The sequence below is a fragment of the Cuculus canorus genome, chromosome 15, assembly GCF_017976375.1.
Source record: "Cuculus canorus isolate bCucCan1 chromosome 15, bCucCan1.pri, whole genome shotgun sequence".
In the NCBI taxonomy this organism is placed as follows: Eukaryota; Metazoa; Chordata; class Aves; order Cuculiformes; family Cuculidae; genus Cuculus; species Cuculus canorus.
The window spans coordinates 9,551,833-9,566,585 of record NC_071415.1 but is presented as its reverse complement, the minus strand read 5'-3'; the positions used below and the strand labels follow the sequence as shown (position 1 = coordinate 9,566,585).

The 14,753-nt window shown below is 47.6% G+C and overlaps 1 protein-coding gene across 5 annotated transcripts in view; it reads right to left on the bottom strand.

Moving 5' to 3' along the window:
* CACNA1H (calcium voltage-gated channel subunit alpha1 H) overlaps positions 1–14,753 on the bottom strand; it is a 247,510-nt gene that overhangs the window by 118,155 nt on the left and 114,602 nt on the right. For all 5 annotated transcript variants that reach the window (XM_054080691.1, XM_054080692.1, XM_054080694.1 and 2 more), the window contains exons 3-5: positions 8,289–8,401; positions 5,214–5,347; positions 23–120 (exon numbers count right to left, since the gene is read on the bottom strand). In XM_054080691.1, the coding sequence (XP_053936666.1) occupies positions 23–120; positions 5,214–5,347; positions 8,289–8,401 (345 nt within the window). The remainder of the gene's footprint in view (positions 1–22; positions 121–5,213; positions 5,348–8,288; positions 8,402–14,753) is intronic.

Genomic DNA, 14,753 nt, shown 5'->3' with positions numbered 1-14,753 from the left:
CCCGGACCAAGGTGTTACTTACTTGGGACCCTGTTAATGGCTCGTAGCGGCCGAAGTACCCGGACGGTGCGGATCGCAGACAAGCTCACGTTGTGTCCATCCAGAGAATACTCCATCATGCTGTGGGGGAAAGAGGAAAGGCGTCAGGATGCGGGATGCTCGGTCTGCAGGCAGAAGGGTGTTGGGGCTGCCTGGGATTGGGGCTGTCACTGCCTGCACAGCCTGGAAACAGCAGCCCAGGCTTCCAGAACCACGTACTCTGCATTTGCAGCTCATAATGTATATCATGCAGTCAAGAAGGGATATAAGAGACTGAAAATACCCACACGAGCAGCGATGGTGCAGGGACCCACAGGCAGATGTGCTCCTGGGGTGCAGGCACAGGTAACACACTTGAAGGCAGGACTTGACAAGAAGCTGCAAAGTTGAAGCTACAGAAATCGGGGCAGAGGGGGAGCCCCCAACTATCTGCTCAGCTCCCCCTTCCCATTAGTCTATTGTGCTCCAGACAGCGGTGTATCCGCAGCCTTCCCGGGAGGTCACTGCCCAGCTCCATGCAGCTCAAAGTCAATAAGATGTTTCTGATATCATACCCCCTACTCACACTCCAGAGTATTTTCTAGTCAGCTTATCTCTCTCCCTATGACAAAAATGTGAATAACCATGCTGACAAATGACATTAAAATAGTTTGGTTTCCATTTCATTAAGAATAGGGAACATTTTCATGCTCCGTCTCCATTTCACATAAACATTTCTCTCCCAGGCTGGGAAGGACGTTAAGTTAAGTCAGTTTTCTTGCTCTTTTATAGCAATGTGCGTAGTGCTGTTTTTTTAATGGGGTTATGGCTAGTTAGCATGGCTGTAATTACAATTTATGAGTTTGACTACAGGGAAGCACTTGTAAATATGTCACAAATCTCTCACCACGCCTGTTTGAATAACATAACAGCATCAAAAGCAGCCCTGCTAGTACGCTGTTGGATCCCATGGAGAAAGAGCTTTTGTTTTGGGTTTTTCTTTAAACAAACAAACAAATATAGAAGAAGGGAGGCAAATAGGAGCCAAATGGTTGGAATCAGAGGCCTCGCTGCAAAGAGATTTTCAACTAAAACACCCTGCAGCCAGGATGGACCATCAAGAAGCCATAGCCAAATGGACTGAGGCAACAGCTGAATGGATTTCAGGCAACAGCAAAAGGAGGTTTGGTTTAGGGTAAGCCTTGCTCAGGAGCATTTTTGTTCATGTGTCTGTGTTCTGCTAGAGCCTTGCACTTTGCATTTGATGCCCTGCCATCCTCTACAAAGTTTAATTGTGAATATAGAATAGAATCATAAAGGTTGGAAAAGACTTCTAAGCTCATCCAGTCCAATCGTCAGCCCAACCTCACCGTGCCTACCAAACCCTGTCCCCAGGCACCACACCTATGTGGTTTTTTTAACCCCTTCAGGAATGGAGACTCCACCACTGCCCTGGGCAGCCTCTGCCAGAGCTTCACAATTCTTTCAATAAAGTAATTTTTCCTCTTGTCCAATCTAAACCCCCCCACTGGCAAAACTTGAGGCCATTTCCTCTTGTTCCATCACTTGTTACGTGGGAGAAGAGACCAGCACCCACCTCGCTACAACTTGCTTTCAGGGAGCTGTAGAAAGCAATAAGGTCATCCCTCAGCCTCCTCTTCTCTGGACTAAACAATCCAAGGTCCCTCAGCCTCTCCTTTTAAGATCTGTGCTCCAGATCCTTCACCAGCTTTGTGATATCTAGATATCTAGATCTATGTTCTGATTTATCTAGATGCTCTGATGTTTGCTTCTCTGTTGTCCTTGGCCTGAAGCTGTTTGGTGTAACCCCGTGACAGCACTGGTGCTACACTAAAGTGACTTTGGCCCATTGGCATGAATTTACCGTGTAGAGGCTTTTGCCGTTTTGAGCTGGTTTTAGTGATAACCTTCCAGAGATACTTTTTTTCTGAAGTAGTTAAGTCTTTATAAATCAAACCCATCTTAAATCTTGTAAGCAGGAACTGAGCCGAACATGACGAATAGCTTAAAAACTCAGCACGGCATGAAAACAGGTTTTAAATCTAACGTGCGTTCATTAAGCAGCCAGAGTAGAGGAGTGGGAAGCAACCCAGAGCTGCACGAAGGACCACACAGTGGGAAAGCCATGAGAAATGCCCGTTCACACCTGCATGGAGGGGCCTGGAGCCAGCACGAGGTGTCTGCTCTAAACAGCCCTTATAGGAATAGACAAAGCATTGTTTAAATTCCCTGAAGTGAACAGCACTGAAGCCTGAATCTGTTTGCTGGTGCTATCCCAGTACAGCACACTCACAATTTATCGGGTGGCTGAGTAAGTGGTTTTAGTGTAACTGATACAGTTTTTGATCTACTAATAGCACGTAAAAGGAGGATGAAGTGCTCCAGTGGGAGCTGGTTATGGACTCCAGAGAGCACACGCAGCTATTAGGGTGTTAAAGGGCCAAATCCTGGGGCCTTGCTTTTACTTGGCCCTTGGAGTTTCAATAGGGCTGATAAAAGACAAATAATCCTGGATTTGGCCAAGGAAACAAACTTTCTGACTCTGACACTTTGGACTCCCATGATATTCCATTTAGGATTTGAAAGTAAGTCTCAGAGAGATCTCAATGCCCACCAAAGCCAACTTGAACCATCTGATAAGAGTCCAGACCAGACCTTCTATAGGCAGTAAAAGCATCTGAAACCTTCATGAAAAAGTCAAATGTTTCTTTGTCAAGGCCAAACTTGCGGTCTTCTTCTCATATCACACTTTTAAACAAAGAATACCCTGGAAATGCCTGACAGAAACCTGCTGGAGTTGGAAATTTTGGGTATGGAGGGACTGGAGGTCTGGGTGGAGTGGCACTTGTAGGTGATTCTCTACAGCCTCTGGGTGCTGGAAAAAAGGAGGCACAAGCACTTATGATGCCTTCTACCATGAACAGTTTCCAGTCCTTCAGCTGTCAAGTTAAAGATGTCCACACATATCACATGAGCCTGCAACGTCTCCAGGGATTGGATGCACAAAAAACTTCTCTGGTTTCAGCTCTTGTGGACAACAGTTTTGATGCTCGGGAAATGCTTTCAACTTGGCTCCTGGACAGACTGAAAGGTTGTAAGCTCCATTCGGTCTGAAATTTTCCAGGGTACATTTCTCAGGCGAGCAAAACATGAAAGGGCTTTCAGTGCTGGAACAAACTTCAGACACATTCTGTTGCTAGAGGCAGAAGTTGTGTTTATTTTGTAGTTTCCCTGCTTACCCTCCGCTCCCTTGGTGTGCTTGCTAGTAATCCAAATCAGCTTATTTGAGGAGACTGAATGGGATAAACAAAGCAGGCAGTGCTGCCTATCACTTGCTTCCTTTCTTATCAGAAAAAGCCTCATAAGAACTTCATCACATCCATCCACTTGCTGGAAAAAAGCAGCTCTTGTTATTCCAGTAAAGTGCTCCCTGCTAAAATCGCCTCCAGTTTTAAGAGCAGACACCGGATCGAATGGAGGTGGTGAGAGGTGAAGAATCCCAGCCCACTGCACGGCTTCCCCTCGCCCTCCATCAGCACTGCCAGCCAGCCCAGCTTGCAGAAGAGCCTCTCTCTTCAGAGACAGGGGAAATAATGTCACACGTATGGCTTGAATACACCAAACTCATCTGCAGATGGCCCAGGACCAGCCAGAGAAGGGGCCACTCCTCATCTTCAGCCTGAGGAACACCAGGCTAGCAGCAGGGCTTCCTGTCAGGTCTCCTGGTACTTCTGCTGTTCTTGTTCTTCTCAAACACATGAGTGGGGATATGCCCTGGAAAACTACCAAACTGACTCACCAGCCACCTTCCCCCTTGTCCCAGGTGTGACGCGAATAAAGATCCTGGTGCCAAATCTGAGTCTGAGGTATGAGCAGAGGGCTCAGCCTTTCTGCCTGCACGTGCCATTTTGTTCTGCCCCTTCACTGGGAAGATCTGTTTGATGATGTGGGGAACCTCTGCTCAGCCATCAGGAGAGCTCATCCTGCAGGTTTGGCACGGGGAAACACTGTTGGCACAGCAGTTAAGGGTGGCAGGTTTCTGATCCTGAGTTCCCCCTGCAACCAGAGCCTCTCTCTTCTCCTACTACTTCTGGCTTAAACACTGCACCAGCTTTGGGAAGAAAACATAATTAACTGCTGCTTTTGTTGTCCCTGCTGTTCTTCCGTGGGCTGTAACCACTCACGGGTTCAAAGGAAGCTCTGCGCAGGAGAGCTCATGTTTTATTCAAACCAGTAAGGCTATTCCTAATTGTATTCCAGAAAAATAACATGGAGCAACCCAGAACTCCATTAGTGCAGTGGAGACTGCACATTGCTAACGTAAGGGTAAAAATGCCCCAACATATTACAGGAATGTTCTAATTAACCCCAGGCTGGTCATTATAAACCCACGAATACAGAAATGAGGCAAAGCTCTGTAATTAAAACAGGTATACTAAGCAAGTAAGAGAGCCTGGGGTTTCTAAAATCAATTTATTTATAGAAAAAAAGTTTTAGACTTGCCAAGTTTTACTCCACTCATTTTTTTCCCTATGGTTGTAAGGAAGCTGGTGTCAAAAGCACCCAGATCTTCCCAATATCTCTTTATTAAAACACTCTGCACAAATAAGCAGCCGTGGGAGACAGTATTAAAATGTAAACCAAGAGAAGTCTGCAGGAGGCATTTGCATGCCTTTGTAATTCAGAAGTTGCTGGTCAACTTCTGGCCAGCTTCTTCCATTAGGATTTCAACTTTCTAAACCAGATTTTTTGGGCTGGATTTTCCTTGTTTGGCCCACTTCTGCCTTACTCTAATGGTGTCAAATAGCAGGAGTGGGGCTGAGCTGCTGTGTGCTTTTACCACCTGTTGTGGAGACAGCAGTCTCAACTGCAAGCACTGGGGCATATTGGCCATCGCAAGGATTAGATCAGGGTGTGCTTGATTTGACAGAGGTGATACCAGTGAACAGATTGCTACTGAGAACCCAATGGCCTTTGCCCTGACGTTCATACTCCACCCCATAATCTGGTGTGGTTGGCAAAACCAAATGAGACTTATGAGGGTTTGCCTTGGATTGAGCCTGGCAGCTTTCACAAGACGTGATGGAAACCAGCCAGGACATCTACAGATCTGACTCTCCGAGGTTTTCTTGCTTTCGCCGCGAAAAGCAAATTTATGAGGTTTTGTTACTGACCCTGCCATCACGATGAAGAAGTCCAGGCGATTCCACGTATCTCCAAGGTAACACTTCTGCCCGAAGATCCCCAGAGCCACCATCTTGATGACCATCTCCACCGCAAAGAAAGCGAAAATGAAGTCGTCAAATGCCTGGAGACCAGTAAAAGATTATTACAGTCAGTTCTGCAGTGCCTTTTTATCAGGGAAAGGGAAAGCAGAGACATGACCTACTCAGCTCAGAAATAAAACCTGCATTCCCTGATGGGTGTTGGCAACCCCTGAGCACAGCCTCCTGGGTCAGCCCACTGCCTGGGAGGCACCAGCAGCTTCTATTAATCCACTGACAAAGATATAAGGACATCACTGTTATGCGGGCTGGATACGTTTCTTGGTGTTTAAACCCTCTGCATTCAACAGCAGCAGCTTGTGGTGGGGGCCAGAACATCTCAGCAACTTGTTGTGGAAGCTGCATATCCAGACTGAGCAGCTTATACCTCCTAGAAAGAGTTTGTCCCATCTAATACAGGAGGATGTGCTTCACCTCTGATGCCTTCATGGACTCCTGGAAGGATCAAGTTTCTACTCACAGACCCAGACACAGCTGGCAGTGAATGTGCACATGAAGCACAGGCTGGTAACTATAAAGGCAGTTCTACTGTATGTGTGGAATGACCTGAGTGGTTCCTTTTGGTGCAGAGGCTCCAGGCATCCCGCTGGCAAGCCTGTATGCCCAAGTGCAGGAGCCTCTTCATGAAGGTCAACATTTTGGGGTTTAGATTACCATGAAAACAAAAAAGGAAAAGAAAGGTGGACAATCAGTTGAGTGCTGTCCTATAGAACACGCCTCAGCCTGTACTTAAAGAGTGACTTCTGTAGGGTAGTGGGGACCTGGACAGCTGTCCTCTCTCCAGCCTTTCTGGAGACTACAGGCACATAGAGGACACGTGGAAGTTCTTGAAGATACCATGGAATGGACTCAGTTGTAAATCCTCTTCTATGTGTACCCGTCAACTTGAACATCAGGAGACACAGATTGCTTTTAAATCGTGTGCAGAGGCTTTGTTGTTCTTAATGACAGACTTGATAAAACACAGGAACTTCTCGATCTACGGACAAGACTGCTGCTGTTCAAACCACTCTGTTTGGTATTGTGTCTCTGCCACTTCCACATTGAGGCCTGAGTGATTAATAGCAAAATTAAGCATCCATATGGAAGCCAAGCGCCCACTGTGCATCCATGTACCTCTGCACGGCTGTGTGTGAACACCATCTTCTCTGTCTGTTGGCTCTCTCAACCAACTTTTCCCTTGAAACCACGTAGACGTTTTGCTCCACTATTTCAGTTCATTTCATAACTGGGATCCAAATGCCTCCACAAAGAAGTAGAGGGTTTTCTACTTCATGCTCTGCCTTCCATTCCCTCCCATGAGCTGTGACAGGGTGAAGGATAACAACGGCTTTACTTGCAGCCCTTTTCCTTCAGGATAATACTTCGGGTTTTGCAAACATAATCAATGTGTTGTAATCATTCAGCTGGTATCAGGAATCGAATTCAGTGCCTGGGCTCCTCACAGACCCTATGTGTGTCTGTGCTGGGGAGAACAGACTGTACAAGCCATGTGATTGCAACCTGATTAAATGATGATAAAAAAGGGAAGAAAATAATGAGCATTCAATAATGTCACCTGCTCATCCAGGCAGGATCCCCTTTGCCTGCCTGGATATTCTGGGAGGGACGGGCATTGTCCAAATGAAGTCCCATATGGAAGAATCCCTGCAGAAAAATGGCAGGGACATGGAGTGTAACCTTTCAGGAGAGACTGGACACTTTCTGGTGGGCTCTCTAGGGCAGCTTAGCCCACTGCCTGCAGGGTGACGTGTTCTGGTGATGGAGATGGACTAAGCACCTCTGGGTATCGCTTCACACCAACCTGGAGCCTGACCATGTGAAAAATCCCTAGGCTGGATGCTTCCAGTGGCAACAGGTTCTCCAAAATTGATCTTATTCCATAACAAACCTCCAGTGTCTTCTCAATTCACCGGGTTTACCTGCCTCTGCATTTAACAGATCCTCTTTTGAGGTTAAAAGAGAGTTTGATGATAGACTCTGCTATTCCTGGTGTTTGCAGGCAATTCTGGATTAGTCTTGAGGAAAGAGAGGCTGGTTGGAAGGATCCCACTGGACTTCCCGTAGGACTGAAATGCTCAAAGGGAAGCGAAGCAGCAGATCTGTGTGAGATTCGAATGAACCAAACCCGTTACACCACCACGTGTCGGTAGTCCCTGCCTAGGTTGATGTAATGCATTAGAAACAAGGAAAGTTGGTTCCAAGCCCGAGAACTGAGTTGCTGCAGGAAGCCCAGCTCCAAGGCGCAGCCCACACACCAGATGCTGCTGGGATGTGCTTCCAAAACGAATCCTGTGGGCATATGGCAGTGAGGGGATTGCCAGGACACAGCGAGGGATGAAGCGACAAGCGTGATGCCCCACTAAGCCTGTGGTGGCCCACACGGGTCTGTGAACTTGTACGTGTGTTCATTCCCTAAAGGTCAGTTATCCCGGCACTTGGGAATGCTGCACTGCAGCTGGTGGGTTCTGCTGTGGAGGAGAGCAATCAGGGGCCTGTCCTGTGCTTTCTTGTTCATGAAGAAGGGAATAAAATGGCAAAGTCACTGGTGCCATACTGCACGGACCAAGAGATGCGAGTAGCGAGCTGGCCAGGGTGGAACCGACTGCCAGCAAGTGGTTCCCTGCGGCATTGGCCAGCCTGTAATTAAGAAGTGTTTGACACCTCCAGAGGAAACTGCATGCCCAGTTTTGAGCCCCTCCTACCATTACTGGTCATGTAGAGCAAAGATCTTCCTGGGCTAATCCAAATCAACCAACCTTTGGGTCTCATCTAGGGCCATGGCAGGAGGTCACCTCAGAGGACAGACTTAGCATGTGGCTTATTGGGAAAAGCATCCCTATGGGAAGAATTTGCTTGGCTAGATCCTGGGGAAAACGGGTAAGACGGGGGTCCCACTCCCACAACTGCCACCCTCCTGCAACCTGCACGTCCCAGGCAAGGAGGGAAACATGGGATCCTTACCTCCAGGATGGTGCAGCGCTCTGACTGGCACTCCACGTCCTCGCAGGGCTGGAACATGCCCAGGGTGACGCAGTTCAGGAGGATGACCAGCATGCTGACGTGCTCGAACCAGGTAAGAGGAGTGCGTTAAGGAGAGCACACACTTCAGTGGCCATCAGGAGAGGAGAAGCAGAAGCACCACACTATTTCCACATGAAAAAGCCTTCGCTTCTCATGCAAGCATGAAAAAAAACACAGCCAAACATCTCAGATTTGCTAAGGTTTGAAGTACTTGGCAACTGAGAAGAGGGCCTTGGAAAGGGTTGTCCTGTTGAGAGGGATAAAGGATGCTTTTCATTTCCATCGCAGCAGCGAAATCAGAGAAAGCTCCAGGAAACCTGGGGAGGGGCTCTTGATCAGGCAGTGCTGGGACAGGATGAGGGGGAATGGTTTTTAAGCTGAAAGAGGGGAGATTGAAATGAGATCTTGGGAAGAAATGTTTGGCTGTGAGGGTGGGGAGGCCCTGGCCCAGGTTGCCCAGAGCAGTGGTGGCTGCCCCATCCCTGGAGGTGCTCAAGGCCAGGTTGGATGGGGCTTGGAGCAACCTGATCCAGTGGGAGGTGTCCCTGCCCATGGCAGGGGCGGAACTGGAGGGCTTTGAGATTCCTTTCTATGATTCTATGATATGGGATGTAAACCAGGACCCAGAGTGCACAGCATAGGTTTCAGAAGAGAAGGAAAGGGCTCAAGGTTGGATGTCTGTAGTCACCAAAAAAAATACAATATTCTCATAAAGAACCTACTAATGCTCAACCGCACTAAAATGAATAGTTTCAAAGTAATAAGTGGTGCTTTGCAACAGAGCAAAACAGTCCCAGAGCTTATGGTTCCTGCTGCTGGTGTGACTATTAAAAATAATAAAACCAGATTCGGGGGAACGAAAGAGGAGTTTCACAAATCAAGCATGAATGAGAGAACTGTTCTTAGAGAAATAATTGGAACCATCTGTGGATAAATACACCTTTAGGCTTTCAAACACACAACCGTATGTGAGCAAAGGGTCAAGGAGAAAGAAGCACACAGTCATTGTCTTACTTCTGATAACAACAGTTCTCTTGCTCTGGAAACCTGAACAAAAATACCTACCATATTTATCTCTATTGCTCTTAGAAGTATTTTATCTGACATTGTAGCAGTTCAGCGTAAGATTTATCACGGCGTAAGAGTAGCCAAACTGCAATCTGAACCTATCGCTCGCATGCTCTCTTTAATCCAAATTAAAAGAAAAAGGAGAAATCAGCAGAGTCAGGACCTGCAGCTTCCCTAAAACCTGAACCCAGCCCACTTCTTGTTAGAGAGAGGGCTTTAATTTGACAATTCAGAGCTAGGAACACCTTGGAGCTTAGGCTGGGGACGAAACATGTTAGACTTAGAATCTCACTTGTCTAAAATGGAAATGTGTGAATTCAAACAAACAAATGAAATAAACCCCCAGGTTACACCATCAGCAATGCAGAAGGAGCTGGAGCAGGCAAAGCTCCTGGCCACAGCCCCGGAGGACTTGTGCATCGCTGAAATACCAATGTCAGTTTATTTTAATCTCTACCTCCTCCTTCAACGACTTCTTTCTGATTTTTGACACCTTTAGGGGCTCTTTGGATCCCCTCCTCTTTTGACTAATTGGAAGCAGAGTGGTAATCCCCTCCATAGAGAAAACAGCCTGCACCAGACCCAAATAAAGCCCAACCCATGGCTGTATCCTACTTACAATATTTGCATTGCTAGATGGGATTCATGTGGAACTCCCTGTAAACAGGGCTCCTGCGCTATTCCCAGGGTGCCTGTGCTTGCATTCATTTCAGTTATTATACTTGCAGATACTTTTTTTTTTTTTCCCTTTAAAGTAAAAAAAAATAAAAGCACATGGATTTTGTACTGTTAAATAAAAAGATTTACTTGTGCTGATGAAGCAGGTTTTTCCAGAGGAGCACAAACACTGGCCCTTTACCTGGTTGCTCCAATCTTGCTCCTCTGCACTGCTCCCGGACTCACATCAGCTCCATCCCCTGCTGCTCCAGCAACAGGGAAGGATACAACCTAGGCTTTTCCCCATCACGAGATGATAAGGCTTTTGAATCCACCATCCCCTAAGGGTTTCTAGTTGTGTTACTGCCTCCATCCTGCTCTCCACTGCCTGAGCTCTCATTTCCAGCAAAACTGATCAACAATTAGGTTTGTGTTTTCCATTAGAAAACATAGATTTGTCAAAAGTGAATTGTTGACAGTTTCGACAGCAACATTTGACCAGGACGGATTTTTTTTGCCTAAAACATGAACGAGTCTGTCCTCAGAAAAGCAGAGGCACAGCCTCTGCTGGAGGGAGTCCTCAGGAGTACAGAAACCCTGATGGATGCTGAGGTCTCCTGCACCCCAGGCTCTTCCTGGCTTCTGTGTTGGCCCGTTTGCTGCTCAGATCACTCTCGTCATGATAAAAAAATCACAAACATTTCTAAAAGGAAATTTTCTGAGCAAAAAACCTGCCTGCCCTCTGGACTGGGCATCTGCCCCTGACTTCTAATTTCAGTGGAGTGACGGAAGCCTAAGGCTGAAGACATTTGCAGGTTTAAGCCCCTGTTCTGCTGAGCTTTTCCGGACCTTTGTTCAGTCACTCTGCTCATCATATCTCCAGAAAACTTTTCTTTCTTCCTTCTAAATGATCTATTTCTGGAGGGGTTTATTATGGTTAACTAATCACCTGTATGAGAACTGTCACTGGAATTGAAATGAGTGCTCAGATTCCTTCAAGACAGGCAGAGCCAACCCTGTCCACCTAACACCAAAGCTGAATTGGGTGTCTTTCAGGATGCCAGGAGAGTTTTAATTATCTAAGAGAAAAAGAAAGGCTCTCCCATAGCTTTGCGGACGTGGATGTTTAGAGGTTGTCAGTGTAGTCAGAAAGGGTCAGCACAGTTGTGAGATGGAAAACAGCAACGCTGCCGCACGTAGAAAGAAAAGACACAGAAGCAAACTTGTGCTGCCTTTGAAGAAAAGGCTGAAAAGGTGGAAGAAAACCCACTGCAGGGAACAGTTTTGCTTTGGCAAGAGAACAAACCAGAGGAGGGAAAAGGAAGCTCTTGCTCAGGGCTCAGATGTTTCCCAGGGATGCTCCCACCCTCTCTCATCCTCAAATCCTTCCCAAGGAGATGGGGCTGGAGGGGTCTGAGCTGAAAGTTCCTGTCCCTGGCTCTGCCTCTCCAGTCCACCTTTTTTGTCCTGTGCCTGTGGCTGCTTTAAAGGCATTATGCTCCTGCCCTATTTTTTTTCACTTCAGATTAATGACAGTGAAATCCCTAATTCAAAAGCAGAATTACTCTGTCCTAATGGGACTAATTCTCCCTCCCTCCGGTACACAGATAATCGAGGGAATTTCAGCTCACTCCCTGCCCTTCCTTGCAGCTGGCTCTGAAGAAGCCCTAAAGCTGTGATTTAACCCCTGACCAGCTGCTTTCCCCAAGCTTCCCAAAGCCCTCCAGCCTTCATGGAGATGCCCCAAAGGGTCAGCAGGAGGGGAAGCTGCTTTGCAGGGCGGGGTTATAGAGGGCATCTTTTCACAGCATCCTCTTTACGGAGCCTGGGCAACTCCAAATACCTGGCAAGAAAGAAAAGCCTCATTCTAATAATGATGGGAAAACACCCAGAAGAGAAAGCGAGAGAGGAAAAAGTGAAAAAAATCCGAGAGCAGTCCAACAGCAGGCTTGTGCCAGCCCAAAGAGCAATGGTGTGGCTGGAGACCAAAGTCCCATGGCACGGAACAGCCTCGTGGGTGACCCTGTGGCATTGCCGCACACCCTGCTTGGTTCTCAGTGAAGGAAGGTGAGGGATGGCAACATCAGACTCAGCCATACGGGGCTCCTGCTCATTCCTCAAGCGGCACTGGCTCTCGTGTTGCTGGAACTGGGACAGGACAGACTCGGAATCCTCCTGGTCCTCTGGCAGCGGCTGCGACCCGATAAAACCACCGTGACTGTGCAAAAACGGGTACTTGGGAGTTACTATGGAAACTGCTGCTCTCGAGGCCACCGAAGCACCACCCAGTTTAAAAGCAGCCAACTTTGCAACTGGAGATTTGAAAAGATAAAGAGGCAAAGGGGAGATCTACACTAACTGCTGGAGGCAAAGGTAATTGGAAAAGATTTGCTTCATATTTCTTCCTCTGCCACAAACTCCCCGGTAATGACACTTCCAGCATATTTGGGCCAAGCTGGAATCCCCCAGACACCATCCGGGCAGAAGCTGGGGAGCAGCAGAGCTCTGTCTGCCTCAGGGCTCCTCGTGACCACACAGCACCATACTCCGGGACCAATGCTCTCTCATACTAAAATATACCCTAGAGTTTAGAAGTGGTAAGATGGAAACCAGGTTCTACCTCGAAACATTGCTGGCCCCACCTGCTGCTGGTGCAATGGCTGGTGCTGAACCTGTCCTGGTGGTGATGCTCTCCTGACGCTGATGCTCTTCAGCAGCTTTTGCCATGGTTTTACTGAAATCACCTCCAGATAAAGACCAGTGGCTTGAGGATGAAGACCTCTGATTGCCAGAAGAAGACTCAGCACAGGAAAGAACCTTCTTTCTCGCTCATCTCTGTCCTGCCGGTTTAGCTGGTAAGGCCTTGAGACTTGATTTAACAAGAGAGATGGGAATTCAAGGGCGTGTTGAAGTCACTGCTCAAGATAGCACAAGTGTGTCCAGCCCAACACCGTGAGTCGAGGTTGGGTGGCCACTTGGCAGCTCCACATCACCTAGCCAGTGATATCAGTGTCAAGGGATGCATTTGAGGAGTAAACAATCCAAAACAAAGCTGTGTCGGAGCCATGCATGTGTCTTCCCCGGAGGGACACCTCCCGGCACCTTGCCTCTGTCTGTAGCCCCTGTCCTCAGCCACCAACAGTGGGGCCCAACAGGGCTGCTCCATCACTGAGGCAGCAACACAGCCAGACTCTCATCTCCTCAGGATATTACTGATTCATTAAAGAATCCAGCTAAAAAACAGGGCGGGGGGAAAGCTTTAAAACTGCTCTCTGGTAGCTCCAGAGCAGACTGGGACATCAGAGTCGCTTTGCATCTCAGGATGCAGAGCAGACCGAGGACGCCTGCAGCAGTACGGCATTTCAAAGCATCAACAATTTTTCTTAATGCAGCAAGTGTTTCCTGAAGGCAAATTTGCCTCTGATTTAACTTTCTCTTTCCCTCTCTCCCTTTTCAAAGCAGTACACTTGTGACTTCTTGCATTGCTGAGCTCAGGCCCTGCACTGAGGAACAGAAAAACGGGGTGGATGCCAGTGTCACTGCCGGCCAATGGCACACAGATCTGCCCAAGGGTCACAGGGATGAAACCCAGAGAGAGCTCCAACACTCTGGCTCCAGACCGTCACGTTTAACTTTAGAAGAGACTTAATTCCACTGAGGTTATGGCTACACAACAAAGCTAAGGAAAAGCAGAATTAAGCTGTGTCCTCACTGAGCTCACAGTGCTCACCCTGTGCTTTGCATCCCTTTAGCTCAACTGCTTTAGTGACGGATCTAATTAAACTGTAAGACCAAGCCTGACAGCTCCATCTCCTCCACAGAGGGTCTGTATACCATGACATGGTTGCAGGCAGAAGAAAAGAACCGGATCTAGTTAACGATGTCTGTGGTCCTGCAAGGGGGTTTGTCTGGATGACCTCTAAAGGTGCCTTCCAGTCCTAAGCATTGTATGATTCAATGACCCAACCCCAGCATCCCCCAGCTCCTTCCCACCACAAACCTCCAGTTCCTGGCCCAAAAAGTAATGCAAAATTAACACATCCCACCAGATCAGACTGTCCAAATTCAAAGGTCTTCTCAAATATAAAAATTGAAGACTCAAAAAGAAACTGCTTGTCTCGTTGGAAACCGAGTGTTTCAATACCTGCTTTAACATCACACAGGTACAGAGCAGGTTGCCACGCCTGCAGCCCTGCTTTGTGCCTTGTTCACTTCTCACCAGTCATTTCCCAACTCCAAATAACGCCCAGAAAACTCCAGTGATGCAGGTATGGGTCAGGCTCAGACATACCATAATGCAACCGCTGTTCTTCAGTTCAGCCGGCCCGCGCTCCCCTGTTTTCAGGGGGATAATCTCTGCTATCCGTCACTTGAATTCTAAAAATATTTCTGCAATAAACACAGCGAAAAGTGCCAGGGCTCTATCGCTGCTGCGTCGCAAACTCCCTTGCTTTGATCTCGTGATGAAGGACAAGGCTGCTTCAAATTCCCAGGTCCAGCAGAGGGATCAGGCTCAGCTTCATTTCCAAGCACCCCTCCCCAGCTCTCATTTCTAAATGCCTTCATCAGAACCAAAAGCCTAAACACTCCTCAACGAAAACGCAACATGACAAGATCTCGGCCCTTACAATTTTCACATAATCTTGTTATTTTTAAGCCAGTCAGGGGATTTTGCAGACT